Source organism: Lepus europaeus, chromosome 3 (genome assembly GCF_033115175.1).
Source record: "Lepus europaeus isolate LE1 chromosome 3, mLepTim1.pri, whole genome shotgun sequence".
NCBI lineage: Eukaryota > Metazoa > Chordata > Mammalia > Lagomorpha > Leporidae > Lepus > Lepus europaeus.
In genome coordinates this window covers 168533323-168550422 of record NC_084829.1, presented here as the reverse complement: position 1 = coordinate 168550422, position 17100 = coordinate 168533323, and the positions used below count along the sequence as shown (strand labels likewise).

Below are 17100 nucleotides of genomic sequence, written 5' to 3'. Positions count from 1 at the left end.
TTTGGTCTGCCCTCATCTGGGCTCACACTGTTTCCTAGCCCCGTACCTAACATTCAGCTGCAGTTTGGTGTCCCAAACACCACGTATCTGACAGTGAACTCTGGGTCTCTGCCACCCCGTGTGCACCTGCACAGTCTCCTGTCTTCCTTAGCAGCCCCTGCTCTCCTGGAGTTGGATGGGGAGGAGCTGTGTTCAGATCAGGACTGCTGGGAGCTTGGGAAATCTTTGATCCTCTGTGAGTCTCCTAATGTTGAAAGTGTGTTGGGGCGGGTGCTGTGGCACAGTGGGTTAATCCTCCACCTGCGGCACTGGCATCCCATATGGATACTGGTTCTAGTCCCAGCTGCTTCTCTTCCCATCCAGCTCTCTGCTATGGCCTGGGAAAGCAGTAGAAGATGGCCCAAGTACTTGGGCCCCTGTGCCCACGTGGGAGACCTGGAAGAAGCTCGTGGCTTCTGGCTTTGGATTGGTGCAGCTCCATTGTGGCCAGTTGGGGAGTGAACCAGTGGATGTAAGACCTTTCTCTCTCTCTCTCTCTCTCTCTGTCTCTCTGTCTCTCACTGTCTGTAACTCTACCTCTTAAATAAATAAAATAAAATTTAAAAAAAGCTATGTTAATAGTAATGAGAAATAAAGCTGTCTCCTCCATGGGCCACGGTCAGCAGGAGGACCCCTAACTGAATGTGCAGACATTGTCCTCGCGGCTGCCCGGGACAGGAGCCTGGAAGTCTTCGACCTCAACGCGGGCTGCAGTGCTGCCGTCATAGCTGAAGCCCATTCGCGGCCTGTCCATCAGATTTGTCAAAATCAGGTGAGTGAGTTTTTGGACAATACACGTCCGCTGTAAACGCGTGTGCTTCACTTGTTTAACGAGCGCAGATGTAAGACGCAGTTCTGTAACCGCCGCGGTTCATTCTGGTCACGAGTCGTTCCAACCTTGACGTCTTATTACCACATTGCATCCGCTTCTGTACTCCGGGCTTGCGTTATTCTGCGGGCCCATTGATGTCTTATTATCACATTGCAACCATTTCTGTACTTTGGTCCTGGGTTATTCTGCGGGCCCATTGATGTCTTATTACCACATTGCATCTGCTTCTGTACTCTGGTCCTGGGTTATTCTGCGGGCCCGTTGATGTCTTATTACCACATTTTATCCATTTCTGTACTCTGGTCCTGGGTTATTCTGCAGGCCCATTGATGTCTTATTACCACATTGCATCTGCTTCTGTACTCCGGGCTTGGGTTATTCTGTGGGCCCATTGATGTCTTATTATCACATTGCAACCATTTCTGTACTCTGGTCCTGGGTTATTCTGCGGGCCCGTTGATGTCTTATTACCACATTTTATCCATTTCTGTACGCTGGTCTTGGGTTATTCTGCGGGCCCGTTCTCGGCTTTACCAGTGATACATGACCACTCCAAGCGGGCTGGTCTGGGGCTGTAGGTAACTGCACTGAATGCTGGGAGGTGCAGCAGCCAGGCCATGCTGTCCACAGCCCTGGGCTGAGAGGGGGTCGCCCTTCGACGAGTTTGAAGTCCCAAAGTCGTTCAGTCCAGGGGACAATTTGTTGCCCAAAAGAGCACCTAGGACTTGTGAACAAAACTGTTTTTGTTTGGTTTTGACTAAAACTGCCATTGTGATTTTCAATATGTTTGGGAAGGCTTTGTAGGTTAAGGGCTTCATTTTAAATGCCTTCTGAAATCTACATTATAATTTAAGGGCTTCATTTTACCAAGTGAATTCTGTGTTTTGTTTAGAGAGACTTTGTTATCCACAGTTGAGCAGTTTTCCAGGCTGACTTTGAACTTCTTTTTGGTGGTGCCCTGTGTGGGATCATTGGTGAGGTTTTTGACGCCACCCAGAGCAGGCCACGCGCACAGCCCACAGCGTGGGTGACATGTGAGCCGCTCCCATGGGAAAGGGGGCGTGGGTTCTGGGCTGCCGAAGCCATTCTGGAAGAGTGCAGCTGTAGCTGTTGGGGCCCTGTGAAGTCTGTGCAGGGGCCACCGGGAGAGCAGGGACCGCGGGAAGACGGTCCCTGAGGCCTGTCTGCTGGCTGTGCAGGGAGGCAGATCCAGGGGCTTGGGGCGGGGTGTCCCAGGCTTGCAGGAGGCCCTCTCGGGTGCAGGCGGGTGCTTGTCCTGATGTTCCCTCAGCCTTATTCACTGGGCAGTTCACTGATAGCACACCTGCTGTCAGGGCAGAAGTTTTCCAGGTCTGTGCAGTGCTATGGAAGATACCAGCTGGGCGGGCGTGGGGGAAGCGATTGGGCATTTCTGTGTGTGCCTCTGGGCTGCAAACGAGCAGAGCAAACCCGTTGTGAACACCGTGCAGTAGTGCAGTAGCCCCCAGCTGACGGGGGACCTGTGGGGAATTTTACTGTTTCTTTGCAGGGCTGCAATAATGGTAGACTGCAAAAACAAAGCAGCGCCTGTTGAACGAGCTCTGTGCGTGGTTCCTGAGTCTCAGTTCTGGGAGGGGCGGGAGGAGGTGGGGCTGGGTGAGAACAGGCACGCTGCTCTGTGTGTGTGAGCTGTGGTCTCGGGCTACTAGATTCACTGCTTGGTCAAGATTAGGCTGAGTGTGAGGTTGATGTCAGACTTCGTCTGTTGCCAGCCTCCCGAGTGAGATGGATAACTGAGTCACTGACTTTCAAAATGATGGCTAGCCTGATGCCTGTGGTGCTTCCAGGGTCAGGATTTCCCTCACACTCGAGTGCAGATCCGGGAGACTGTAGCTGGTGCTTGGATGTGGCGTGTTGGAGTACCTGTCTGGTTTGGTGAAACCTGCAGGCCAAAGCGCTGGGCTCTGGAGCCCCGTGAGTGCGGTCACAGTTCCAGTGACGCTGTCTGGCTGCGGTGGCAGCTGGTGCCTGAAGTGAGCTCCACCAACACCTGCTGATCTGAACCCTGCACAGCGCTGCTGAAAAAGCAAAAGAAGACACGTTGTAAGTCTAGAGAGGAAATCGTCCTTTTTGTATCTTGAAATTTCGTTTAGTTATCTGAGAGGCGGAGAGAGACACACACAGACTGAGCTCCTGTTCTCTGGTTCGCTCCCCAGTTGCCTGCACCATGTGGGCAGCAGGGAGCCAAGTACTTGATCGCTCGCTGCTGCCTGGCTGTGCGTTCGCAGGAAGCGGGGAGTGGAAGCAGAGCAGGGCCTTGAACTCAGCGCTCCGTGCCAGCTGTGGGCATCCCGGCGGAGGCTCGACTGCCGGGCCAGGTGCCCGCCCAGCAGGTGGGAGGGGACTGGCCAGCAAGTAGACTTCAGAGGCTGAAATCCCATGAATGGCCTTAAAACTTCTACATGCTTTATTATCAAAACATATGAAATTTATTCAAAGATCAATGTTGCTAAGGTTAAAATATCTTGAAATGTTAAGTAGTCTTGCATTCATGTTCCTGGAGTCTCTGAGAGCCTGTAGATAACGCAGGTCAGTAAGAGTTGACTAAATTTACCAAATATTGCCATTCTTCAGTTAAAACTTTTCTGTCATGAAGATAAATGAGTCTCATATGTTTCTTTAATGTTGTAAAGGCTACATTTAAAAATATTGTTATCAGCTTGTGCTGTAGCATAGTGGGCTAAGCCTCCATCTGTGGCACCAGCATCCCATTTGGGTTGGGATGCTAGTTCTAGTCCCGGCTGCTCCTCTTCCGATCCAGCTCTCTGCCATGGCCTGGGAGAGCAGTGGGAAATGGCGCGAGTGCTTGGGCCCCTGTGCCCATGTGGGAGACCCTGAAGAAGCTCCTGACTCCTGACTCCTGGCTTCAGGTCTGCTCAGCCCTGGCCATTGAGGCCATTTGGAGAGTGAACCAGTGGATGGAGGACCTTTCTCTCTGTCTCTCCCTCTGTCTATAACTCTACCTCTCAAATAAATAAATATAATCTTTGAAAAATAAATTTAATTGAGAGGCATCTTCTCACTCCCCAGATAACCACAACAAACCTAGCTGGGAACTCAGTCCAGATCTCCCCTCGTGGGTCTTGTGCTGCCTCCCGGGTCTGCAGTAGCAGGAAGTTGAGCCAGGCCCTCTGGTGTGGGACGTGGGTGCTGTAGCTGGTGGCTCCCATGCTAGGCCACCATCTGCCCCTTACCATGCTTTTGCTACCTCCACTTGTCTCTGTTGTGAAATTCTAGAAAAAATTTCTTTGTTTGCTGAACTTTCGAATTTGCGGTATGTGACGCACATGGGTAAAAGTGGGCCTTCTTGGCATTTGCCTGTCGGCATTTCGAGTGTCAGTGCCCGATGCCCTTGCTCTTGTCCTGTTCATGGCGGAGCCGTAGGACTTGGTCTGGAAGGGAGCTTGGAACGAGAGCTCTGAGATCAGCTTTTCCATCTGATTGTCAGATTTGCTCAAAATTGGTTTGGATGCTTAGGGTGCAAATGCAGAGTGTCACTGTGCAGTGTTAAACGCCTTTTAGAAGTAGTAGCTTAGTTTTAAAATAATGATGAAGACAGTTCTTTGCCAGCTGATTTTTCTCATACTCTCAGGAGAAGTCATTTCCTTTGGAGAATGTTGTAGCCTCTTGTGTGATACCTCGTGATTTCTTGTTTTTCCCTCCTGTTCACGTGTCGCTATGGAGGAGTTTTTGGCTTTTTCATAAACTGATCTTCTGTATATAAAGAGAATTGAAAATGAATCTTTATGTGAATGGAAGGGGAAAGGGAGCGGGAAAGGGGAGGGTTGGGGTGGGAGGGAAGTTATGGGAGGGGGGAAGCCATTGTAACCCATAAGCTGTACTTTGGAAATTTATATTCATTAAATAAAAGTTTAAAAAAAAAAGGATTACATAAGGTGATGCTGGGAACCTCTCAGCAATGCTAATTGCATCAGGCAGAGCCACTGTTCTTACGTGTGCGTGTGTGATGGCCTTGTGCCCTTCATTCCCTGTGCGCCTGACTGCACGGCCCCTGTTCCTGTGGGTGTTAGGGCGAGTGCACGTGCACTGTGCTGCCTCCAGTGGTGGATCTGCGTTCGGGGTTATTTCTGCTTTCAGGGAAGTCACGGGTAGCAGGTGGTAGATGTGGACGTGAAACGTTTCTGTGGAGTTGACTGTTGTACGTGACACTGACTGATGGGAGAGTGCCGCAGGCAGCCGCGTGCGAGCTGGAACCGCCCATTCTCACGTGCTGTGGCTTTACAAGGAGTCTGAAGCACAGCGTGTGCCCTGCCGCAGCCCGAGAGTTTGCAGTGGAAGCCACGTGCGCCCTGGCCTTCACAGTCCTCTGCATTTAAAGTCAAGAAGGCGAGGGCTGCCGGTCAGTGATGCAGTTAAGACTCCACTTGGGATGTCCACATTCCATGCGGGAGTCCCTGGTTCAAGTCCCAGCTCTGCGTGGTTGCAGCCCCCTGCTCATGAGACCCTGGGAGTCAGTGAATAATGGCTCAGAGCACGTGGGTCCCTGCCACGCGTGAGAGAACTGTGTTGAGATCCAGGCTCCTGGCTTCGGCCTTGCGCAGCTTTGGCCATCTGGGGCATTTGTGGAGTGAACCAGCAGATGGGAACACTCTGTGTGCCTTTCAAATAAAATACGTACATGCACATGTATATGGAGTAAAATCACAGATGTCGATTGACGTGCACCAGGGTCCTACACGCAGAGTGCTCAGTCCATCCAGGCTGCTGAGCTGGACCTCACACAGGTAGCACCTCCACCGAGCCTCCCCGTGGGGGCTGGACCTCACACAGGGCAGCTCCTCCACCGAGCCTCCCCGTGGGGGCTGGACCTCACACAGGGCAGCTCCTCCACCGAGCCTCCCCGTGGGGGCTGGACCTCACACAGGGCAGCTCCTCCACCGAGCCTCCCCGTGGGGGCTGGACCTCACACAGGGCAGCTCCTCCACCGAGCCTCCCCGTGGGGGCTGGACCTCACATGGGCAGCTCCTCCCAACAGCCTCCCCATCGCAGCTTGGGGGCTGGAGTCCAAGGTGGGAGCGCTGGCAGGTCCTTCTCCTGTCTCTGTGTCCTCCCAGGTACAGGCCACAGGAGCTCTTTGGGGCTTCCTCTGTCAGGCACTGGACCTGTGTGACCTCACCTCCTGGCACCCCCACCTTGGAGGTGAAAATTTAAGTTTCTGAATTTTGGCGAACCAAACATTCAGACTGCAGAGTTGTGTAGCCATGAGGACACAGGCCAGCGTCCATGTAGGGAGATTCTTGTGAATGTCATGTTGAGAACCTGGCAAGGCTGTAGCCCTTTGCTCTGTCGTCCACATGTTCTCACAGCCTCCTGGGAGGACGTTTTCCTTACAAGATTTATTTATTTACTTGAAAGGCAGCAATATAGAGGTGGGGAGGGAGAGAGCAATGGAGGAGGAAAGGAAGAGGGAGAGAGAGAGAGAGAGAGAGAGAGGGAGAGGCAGAGGGAGAGGGATCTTCTATCTGCTGGTTCACTCCCCAAATGGCTGCAATGGCCGGAGCTGGGCCAGGCCAAAGCCAGGAACCAGGAGGTTCTTCTGGGTCTCCCATGTTGGTGCAGGGGCCCAAGCACTTGGGCCATCTTCTGTTGCTTTCCTAGGCACGTTAACAGGGAGCTGGATCAGAAGTGGAGCAGCCAGGACTTGAACCAGCGCCTGTATGGGATGCCAACAGTGCGGGCAGAAACTTAACTTACACCACAGTGCTGGCCCCTGGGAGGACACTTAACGACCAAGATGCTGAGGGTTGGGGCTGAAGCTGCTCCTGCATGTGGCTGGCAGTCCGGCCAGTGCTACCCTGCTTCCTTGGCCTGGACAGCTTTGCCTCTCCCTCTTCTCCACCCAAGGAGAGCCCCGTGTGTTGATGAGGAGGAGCCTGGCTGGCGCGTTCTACCATGTTGCCTGCTGGGGCTGCATTGGTGTGTGGATCATGGTGTCCACCTCAGGTTAGCACGCCCTGCCGTGGACAGAGAGCCCGAGCACTTAGCCGCTGGCTGGCACACAGAGTGCGCGCTTGACTCCAGACCTGATGGTGTCTGCATGTCTTCATTTCGTGCTGAGTTGGTCTTGGCTGCTCTTGGTTATTGTTGTTATCCCAGCATCTGAATACACGGTGACTCTGGAGCCGTCTGATGAAGCCGAACAGCTCTTTCTCTTCACCTTAGCTCTACTGCAGCTTTACAATACGTTTTGTTGGAAAGACCATCATGGCTGTCTTACAACACTTCCAGCCCTGAAAAAGAATTCACTTGGACAGTGAGGATCCATGAGGTCAGTTTAGAGCATAAAGATTTTTTAAAAGGCATTCGCATTCCGTTGGCATGACTGCAATGCATTTATTTTCAAAATTTAGAGCACCAGGCTTCATTCTTTCCCCCGTTGACTTTCGTGAGCGTCAGTGCTTGTGCCTGTGTTTCCTCTCTGAGTGAGTTCAGGGCAGGGGGTTATCCGGGCAATGGAGAACCGTGAACTCTGCCCCCCGGCAGACGGGCCACGGCATAGCCGGGCACGGGCTCTCAGGTCAGAGTGTGCTGTTTTTAGTAGGAAGTAAGGGCTTTCCCGTCGGGAAATTATCTGACGGGAGCTCCGTGAGGCGGACGCTTCAGGCTGACCGAGGCCCTGCTCCCTCGCAGTCGGCCGGGCCACGTCTGCCTCACCTGTCTTTGCGCTGGCTGTCAGCGAGTCTTGAGTCTTGAGTGACTGGCTGTGTGTGGAGAAACCCTGAGCGAAGGGTCAGCGGTTCAGCCGCCGGCGCTCTGCTGTGGACCGTGATCTTGAGCCCACACTCGTGCTCACGCTGCGGACTGAGGGTCAGGCAACACCCGTTTGCCCCGAAAGCCCTTTGCAGATCACAGGCAGAGAGGTGTTCTGAAATCGCTGTACGTTCAGTGTCAGGATGAGTCCATGAGGGCGTGGGGCACCACGAGGTCTCTCAGCACAGGAGGGTCGGGCTGAGGGTTGGGGGGTAGGGGAGCACAGCCGGTCCAAGTGGGCGGGTCCGTGGCACCAGCCTGTCCTGCTGCATCACGTGGAGAAATACGGTGTCCTGCTAAAGCCCGGTACCCTGTGCTCCACCACTGCCCTGCCCCCAACAGTGGGCTCCTGCTGTCTTCCCGTGGCCAGCGCAGACCCTCAGAAAGGTGACGGCCAGCAGGGGATGCTGGAGGGCGGGGGTCGGGCTCAGTTACAGCTTGAGTCCCACCTGCCCTGGCCACTGAGCCTGTAGCGGTTCCCCGGCGTCTCTCTGGCCCTTCTGCACCCAGCTGCCGGCCAGTGCTCTCTGCACACAGACCGACCAGCTGCCTTCAGTGCCTTTGGTAAAGGCAGGAGCCAGCCCTTGGCAGGCAGACGCCTCGCTCGGCCTCCATCTCTGCCCCGTAAGGCACCCTTGCACCGGTCCCTTCCTGCCCCACCTGTCCACGTCCCAGTGGCAGGTTTCTCACGGCCACTGGAACCGTTGGAGCCTGCCTCTCCTCCATGATTGCTGAGCCTGCCCCGGCAGTGCGAAGTGGTCTCTCTGAGCGATGGTTGCTAGAGCTGCCATTGTGCTTTGCACATTACGTGCCCACAAGGTCTCCATGATCTCTCTGAGTGCCAGCATTTTGGGATGGCGCCAGTGTTTCTGATACAGTGGCAGAGAGAAGACATTTACACCTGTGTTTCTAGCCATGAGCAGGAGCGTAAACAGACGTCAGTAATAAGCCCTTGTTACTCTCATGCTCTGAGGAGTTATCATCTCATTGTTGGCCTTTATGTAAGTTACATATTTTATGCTGAACTCTCAGTCTTTAGTGCATCAGCTAAGTTGTTATAAAAATAGTTTTTAAAAGTGTAATCCTTGCTGTAAGTCTGACAACCATGGCTGAGGGTGAGAGGGACAAAGTGCTTGAAGGGATAGATGGACTTGCTAAGATCCACCGCAGACTGGGTCTAGAAGATGCGCTTTCTGGGGCCGGCGCTGTGGTGTAGTGGGCTAAGCCCCTCCGGTGGCACCAGCGTCCCATATGGGCTTCGGTTTGTGTCCCAGCTGCTTCTCTTCCTGTCTGTCTCTGCTGTGGCCTGGGAAAGCAGTAGAACATGGCCCAAGTCCTTGGGTCCCTGCACACACATGGGAGACCCAGAAGAAGCTTCTGGCTCCTGGCTTCTGATTGGCTCAGCTCTGGCTATTGCAGCCATCTGGGAAGTGAACCAGAAGATGAAAGACCTTTCTCTCTGCCTCTCCCTCTGTCTTCCTGTAACTCTACCTCTCAAATAAATAAATAAGTAAAACATCTTTTAACAAAGAAGAAGATGCACTTTCTGTGATCCATAGCAGAGTGTGTAGAAGATGTTTCTGTGAACCCCACAGACCGCTTGTACACGGCTTGGGCTCTCTTTATGATGTAGCAGACTGTAGAAATCTCTGTGGCACTGTCATAAAATTCCCAGTTGGAATTTTAAATTGTTTCATTTTCCTATATTCTTAAAAGAGTGTTTAAAAGTATTAGTACTCAACAGACCCATAATGTCTTCAGATGTATAGATGTTATTTAGATACAATTTAAAAATCCTGTAAACAACTTGAAATAGCAACAGGAAACCTTGTTTCCTTACTAAGACAGGAAGTAACCTTGCACTGACAGCTCCCGAAGAGGGCAAGGAGGACCCCAAACTGTCTGATGCTCTTGGGCCAGCGTTGCACACCCACTGCTGTGCTGGGTCAGGGACCGAGCAGAGTTAAATGGCCAAGGCCCTGCTGATTCACTGCTGGCACCGTGCAGATTTCATTAGGGTTAAAGTAAAAGTGCGTTTGTCTCGGGAAGATGTTTCCGTTGACCCACAGCTTGTCTTCAGCCTTCAGCGGCCATGAGCTGCAGGCCCCTCCTGTCAAGCCTGCTCCTGCTGGACTCGACACTGAGTCGTCCTGGCCGTGGCCTCCGTGGCCAGCCGTGCAGCGTGAGCTGTGCTGGCCTTGCTGGCGTCCTCGGTGACCGCTGGATCTCGGTGTGATTCCTTTCTTGTTGTGTCTGAGTGAGAGCCCTGGACCTGCCCGGCCTCTCGGTGGAGCCCTCCCCGCCTGGCCATGGCCTCTCTGCAGCCCATCCTGAGCTAGTGAATGCGAGTTCCTGTGTCTCCACCTGTCGTCCCTGACACCTGTTTGATAGAACTCTGCCGACTTGTTCACTGGGTAACCCAGACAGCCCGGGCTGTCAGTGCCAGTGCTGGGCCGTGCTGCCCTCCCCTGGACCTGCTTCCAGGTGGCTGTCAGGCTTGGAAGTCGCCCACTTAGGTAGATGTGCCGGTCTGCTTTTTCCTGTGATTAAGTTACTGGAGTCTTGAGCGTTCTGATAACATGGAGAGGCCACTTGAGCCCGCTCCTGGAGGTCGTTCACGCCTCTTCCTGATGTGTCCGGCACGTCTGATGTGGAGCAGGACCTCGCCTGCTCTGCCCCAGGTCTCCGGCCCGTGAAGGATCCCGAGTGGTCAGACTGTGCGTGTGGTCTTGGGAGTCTCACAGAGAGGCGGGAGGGCCGTGACTGGTGGAACTGCGGTTTGCTCCCACGCCCTGGCAGAGCCCGTCCAGCTCCCGCGTGTCCTCTGTGCGCCCAGGGTCCCGAGTGCAGCTTCTCTGCCGTTCTCTCATCGCCGTCAGCACCACCGGGTGGATTTTTGTCGGTTGTTTATTTGCCTCTGTGAACATTTTCTTTCTTTCTACGTTGGACCGTTCACGCCTAACCTCACCCAACAAGGCCCACGAGCACTTGCCTCAGTCTGTGGGAGCCAGGCAGGTTTCCCGCTGAGCAGCCATGGAGGGCATTCGGTAACAGCTCCTTCCGATGTGCTGAGAGCAACCTGGGCTGCGGACACTGCCCTTGGCCCCCGCCAGTGCTCTCTGCCCCTGCACAAGGGCCACTGATGGCTTCCTCCAGGGCTCTGTTGTGCTGTTTCTCAGTGGAGCCCAGCAGGCTCAAGACCCCCTCCACAGGTGCAGAGTTACCTGCCGGGAACACCCGCCCCCCTGCATCTCAGTGTGGGGCTGTGTTGCCAAGGTGCAGATGAAGGGGCCATTTCTATCCAAAGTGCTTCTTTTTATAGCTCTGGTAAAAATAGAGAGTGATAGCAGATTTTATATAAATCTGTTTTCAGTAGTTTTTCATATCCCAGAGGAGATGAGCCCCCTGCAGAGACGCAGGCAGGGGAGTGGCCAGAGGGGGAAGATGTGGCTGCTGCACCCACAGGGGCCCTGACTGGACCGGTGCTGCTCTGTGTGGCCAGGGCTTGCCTGGAGGCTGATTTGGGCTGTAAGGCAGAAAGCAGACATGTCTGTCTGTCCTTGGAAATCGGGGTGTGAACTGGACGGTGTGTGGGGATTCTGCACATCCCAGGGGTGCCCAGCCCACGCTTCTTGGGGCCTCTCCCTGTACACTCTGCTCGAGGGGAGGGGGGCTGGGCTGGGACTTGGAGAACCACGGCAGCTCTGCCAGCAGCTGGGGCTTCCTGGGCCTGCCGGCTGGAGAGTGAGCCCTGGTCCTCCTCGCCTTGTGTCCTGCAGTGCACGGTCTCCGTGGGGCTTGGCTCCCAAACACACACAGGACTGCTTGGGTCCGTGGGCCCTGGGGAATGCTGGAGAAGGGAATTCTCAGGAGGGTCGCTGGGCAGCCGGGGAGGGGGGTGGGGGGCGCTGTCTGCTGTCTCCGCCTCCTGGCTCCCGTGCAGTCCCTTGTCTGCAGAATCTTCCCTGTCCCCCGAGCCTCCCGGAGACCAAGCCTGGGGCCGCCTCGTCTCGGGCCGCATCCCCCCGCTTCCTGTCGGCTTGCCTTCCTACCACAGCCCCTCCCCCTGGTATGTGACATGTGTGCCCCCACAGCCCCTCCCCCGATCTGTGACACGTGTGTCCCCACAGCTCCCACCTTGGTCTGTGACACGTGTGTCCCCACAGCCCCTCCCCCTGATCTGTGACACGTGTGTCCCACAGCCCCTCCCCCTGATCTGTGACACGTGTGTCCCCACAGCCCCTCCCCCTGGTCTGTGACACGTGTGTCCCACAGCCCCCACCCTGGTCTGTGACACGTGTGTCCCCACAGCTCCTCACCCTGGTCTGTGACACGCGTGTCCCCACAGCCCCTCCCCCTGATCTGTGACACGTGTGTCCCCACAGCTCCTCACCCTGGTCTGTGACACGCGTGTCCCCACAGCCCCTCCCCCTGATCTGTGACACGTGTGCCCCCACATTCCTCCCCCGATTTATGACACACATGTCCCCACAGCTCCTCCCCCGATCTGTGACATGCGTGCCCCCACAGTTCCTCACCCTGGTCTGTGACACGTGTGTCCCCACAGCCCCTCACCCCGATCTGTGACACAGTGCTCCCACAGCCCCTCCCCCTGGTCTGTGACACGTGTGCCCCCACATTCCTCCCCCGATTTATGACACGCATGTCCCCACAGCTCCTCCCCTGATCTGTGACACGCGTGTCCCCACAGTTCCTCACCCTGGTCTGTGACACGTGTGTCCCCACAGTTCCTCCCCAGATCTATGACACACATGTCCCCATAGCTCCTCACCCTGGTCTGTGACACGTGTGTCCCCACAGCTCCTCCCCAGATCTATGACACACGTGCCCCCACAGTTCCCCCCCTGATCTATGACATGCATGCTCCCACAGCCCCTCCCCCTGATCTGTGAGACGCATGTCCCCACAGCCCGTCACCCCGACCTGTGACACGTGTGTCCCCACAGCTCCTCCCCCGATCTGTGACACACGTGCCCCCACAGCCCTCACCCCAATCTGTGACATGTGTGTCCCCACAGCCCCTCCCCCCGATCTGTGACATGTGTGTCCCCACAGCTCCTCTCCCTGGTCTGTGACATATGTGTCCCCACAGGTCTTCCCCCTGATTGATCTATGATATGTGTGTCCCACAGCCCCTCACCCTGGTCTGTGACATGTGTGTCCCCACAGCTCCTCTCCCTGATCTATAACACGTGTGTCCCCATAGCCCCTCCCCCTGGTCTGTGTCATGTGTGTTCCCACAGTTCCTCACCCTGATTGATCTATGACACACGTGTCCCACAGCCCCTCCCCCGATCTGTGACATGTGTGTCCCACAGCCCCTCACCCCTTGTCTGTGACATGTGTGTCCCCACAGCCCCTCACCCCTGATCTGTGACACACATGTCCCCACAGCCCCTCCCCCGATCTGTGACACGTGTGTCCCCACAGCTCCTCTCCCTGATCTATAACACATGTGTCCCCACAGCCCCTCACCCCTGATCTGTGACACGCGTGTCCCCACAGCCCCTCCCCCTGGTCTGTGACATGTGTGTCCCCACAGCCCCTCCCCCTCTCTGTGACACGTGTGTCCCCACAGCCCCTCCCCCCGATCTGTGACATGTGTGTCCCACAGCCCCTCCCCCTGGTCTGTGACACAGTGCTCCCACAGCCCCTCCCCCTGGTCTGTGACACAGTGCTCCCACAGCCCCTTACCTGGTAGCTGATAGGTGAGGCCGTGGCACAGGGCAGGCCCTCGAGGCTCCCCGGTTCCCAGGGGGTTCCTCTCTTCCGCACTCTGTCTTTGCTGAGAGTTTTAGTGTCTTTCTCCAGGAAGCCGCTTCACATGTCTTCGGCATCCCTTACGACTGCTGTAGCGGTGCCCGGGGGCTGAGCCTCCCCCAGCCTCTGTGGCCTCTTGGTGCTGACTAATGTTTCGGGAATCGCTGTGTACGCTCTTGGATGAGAGGTGTTTTATTAAGAAGAATTGTTCTGAGGCTTTTTCATAGGAAAATAACTGGTTTTACTTCCTGCAAATGACCATCTGAATGGTATGTGATGGAATGAAAGAGGAGTGTAAGATTACACCGTGTTAACAGCTTATTTTTTAATAAACTGTAAAATATTTTTGTTCGGTTACACAATGTACATCAAACGGCTCAAACCGACCACAGCCACATGGGAGCCGCTACTCATGAACTGCCCTCCACGGGCCACAAATGGGAGAAGCACAGATCGTAACTACCCCAACGGCCGCGTTTCCAGTAAAACGTGAACTAGGCCACTTCTAACTCCTTCGCAGTTCACATTAGTCACGCCTCAGCCATGCCTCAGCCACGCCTCAGCCACGCCTCAGCCACGCCTCAGCCACGCCTCAGTTACACCTCAGCCACGCCTCAGCCATGCCTCAGCCACGCCTCAGTCACGCCTCAGCCACGCCTCAGTCACGCCTCAGCCACGCCTCAGCCACGCCTCAGTTACGCCTCAGCCATGCCTCAGCCATGCCTCAGCCACGCCTCAGCCACGCCTCAGTCACGCCTCAGCCATGCCTCAGCCACACCTCAGTCACGCCTCAGCCACGCCTCAGTTACACCTCAGCCATGCCTCAGCCATGCCTCAGCCACGCCTCAGTTACACCTCAGCCACGCCTCAGCCATGCCTCAGCCACGCCTCAGCCACGCCTCAGTTACGCCTCAGCCATGCCTCAGCCACGCCTCAGCCACGCCTCAGCCACGCCTCAGTCACGCCTCAGCCACGCCTCAGCCACGCCTCAGTTACGCCTCAGCCATGCCTCAGCCATGCCTCAGCCACGCCTCAGCCATGCCTCAGCCACGCCTCAGTCACGCCTCAGCCACGCCTCAGGCACGCCTCAGCCAGGCCTCAGCCACGCCTCAGTCACACCTCAGTCACGCCTCAGCCACGCCTCAGCCACGCCTCAGCCACGCCTCAGCCACGCCTCAGCCACGCCTTTTCGCACCGCCTGCTCTGGTCTCCTTGGGGTTGGTGGATGCTGTTTGTCAACTGTTGATGACTCCCACATTTGATCTTGTTTTATACTTCCTCTTCCTCTTGTTTCTTCTAATGTGTGTTCTTCACTCTCTCTTCTTCCGCGCCCTCTGTTAGACTCAACAAACTTTCAAAGGCCGTCCTTGTCCTTGGCTGGGCTGACCATCATGCATCTCTCTGTGCTCTCCGGTTTCTTTTTCCTTCTTTCTTTTTCTTTTTTATTAAAGATTTATTTATGTATTGGAAAGGCAGAGTTACACACAGAAAGACGGATAGGCAGAGAGAGGTCGGTCTTCTATCCTTTAGCTCACTCCCCAAATGGCTGCAGTGACCGGGGCTGGGCCGACTTTAAGCCAGGAGCCAGGAGCGTTGTCTGGGCCTCCCCATGGGTCCCATGGGTGCAGGGACCCAAGCACTTGGGCCATGTTCTGCTGCTCTCCCAGGTCATTCGCAGGGAGCTGGATTGGAAGTGGAGCAGCAGGAACTCAAACTGGCACCCCCATGGGTGCTGGCGCGGCAGGCGGTAGCTGAGCCTGCTGTGCCGAGGCACCAGTCCCCGTCCTCCTGTTTCTGACTCGGAGAGGGGGGCTGCCATGAGGCTGTGCTGCCGTCACCCTCTTCCTTCCCCTGAGGCTGGGTCTGTGTTTTAGTGTTTTTACTCCGAGTGCCAGCGTCTAGTGGGTGATCCGTAAACACGCGCTGAACAGCTGCTGGCTTCCACCACGAGCTCCGAGCTCTCGTAACCAGGGGCCGCGTGTGGAACACTCGTGTGCCAGGCTTCTTGCCTAGATGGGTGTGGCAGGGCTGTGACTTCCCAGGTGTGCGAAGAGGACGAGCAGAGGTGTGATGACGGACAGAGCTGAGACCCCCAGGGGGCTGTTTGTCGCCGTGGTCACTGAGCCTTCACTTCCTGTTCCTGGGGGAGGAGCAGCTGTGGGGTGTCCGTGGTGCTTTGTGGGTCTGAATCCACAGTTTAATATTCTCGACCGGGAGGGAGGGCGAGAGCCGCTGTCGCTCGTGCCTCTGCGTCACGTTCTGGGACAGACCTTCCTATGCGTGGATTCTGCCCAGTTCTACTCGGGGAGACGTTTCCGCTCACCAGGCAGTTGTGACAGCAGCGCAGGGAGACTGGCAGGTCAGCCAGGGCTGGGGGCAGCCACACTCCGGAGACACGTGATGCCCCGAGAGCCCTGCTCAGCATGGCCTGGGTGTGACCTGACCGTCAGTGCTCTGAGTGCCTTGTGATCTGTGCTTGACAGATGGGTTTTGGAGCTAATATCCCGGCCCTCTGATCTTTCACCGCTCTGTAAGCACGGGTGGTGCTGCCTGCAGGGAAAACCTGCGGGTAGCTCTGCAGGCCAGGAGCTACCTCACTCGTGGTTCACGTGGGCGCTTCTGAGTCTGGTTCTGCAGCTGTTATGAATGGGCAAAGTGTGTGCTGGTTCTCCCTTCGGATTCGGATATTGGGAGGTGTCGCTGGCATCCTGCTCATTAGGTCAGCCTCAAAGCTGCAGCTGGTGTCCCTGTTCCCCCGCAGGGGTCGCCGTTTGCTGCCCAGCAGTCCCCGGCGTATGATCTCTTCCTGACCACAGCCACTGGCGATGGCGTTCGGCTGTGGGACCTGCGGACCCTGAGGTAGGAATGCGGCTCCCAGGGCTGCACTGAGGCCTGAAGCTGGATCGCTTTGTTTTTTTAATTTTTAATTTTATTTTTTTAAAGTTATTTATTTATTTGAAAGTCAGAGTTACACAGAGAGAGGAGAGGCAGAGAGAGAGAGAGAGAGAGAGAGAGAGAGGTCTTCCATCCACTGGTTCACTCCACAGTTGGCTACAACGGCCGGAGCTGCGCTGATCTGAAGTCAGGGGCCAGGAACCTCCTCCTGGTCTCCCATGGGGTGCAGGGCCCAAGGACCTGGGCCATCCTCCACTGCCTTCCCGGGCCACAGCAGAGAGCTGCATTGGAAGTGGAGCAACCGGGACTAGAACTGGCGCCCATATGGGATGCTGGCACTTCAGCTGCTACACCACAGTGCCGGCCCCTTGATCTCTTACCACGTGTGGTGAGGTCATGGCTGATCTGCAGGCACTGAACATCCAGGCGAGGGGCGATCTACACGTGGGCCAAGCGAGGGGCTGTCTTCACGTGGGCCAAGTGAGGGGCTGTCTGCATGTGGGCCAAGCGGGGGGCTGTCTACACATGACCAAGTGAGGAGCTGTCTGCATGTGGGCCAAGTGAGGGGCTGTCTGCATGTGACCAAGCGGGGGGCTGTCTGCATGTGACCAAGTGGGGGTGGCCTACACGTGGGCCAAGCGAGGGTGGCCTACACGTGACCAAGTGAGGAGCAGTCTACACGTGGGCCAAGCAAGGGGCTGTCTACACGTGACCAAGTGAGGAGCTGTCTGCATGTGGGCCAA

The 17100-nt window shown here is 55.8% G+C and overlaps 1 protein-coding gene and 1 long non-coding RNA gene across 2 annotated transcripts in view; one reads left to right on the top strand and one right to left on the bottom strand.

Moving 5' to 3' along the window:
• The window catches only part of WDR27 (WD repeat domain 27), a 200860-nt gene that overhangs the window by 88884 nt on the left and 94876 nt on the right, over positions 1-17100 (top strand). The window contains exons 21-22 of the mRNA XM_062187037.1: positions 690-811; positions 16224-16321. Coding sequence (XP_062043021.1) covers positions 690-811; positions 16224-16321 — 220 coding nt within the window. The remainder of the gene's footprint in view (positions 1-689; positions 812-16223; positions 16322-17100) is intronic.
• LOC133756316 (uncharacterized) lies at positions 1185-13558 on the bottom strand. Its single transcript, XR_009865533.1, has 3 exons — positions 13397-13558; positions 6955-7161; positions 1185-4624 (listed from the first exon to the last, which is right to left on the bottom strand). It is a non-coding gene; the product is annotated as an uncharacterized LOC133756316 (long non-coding RNA).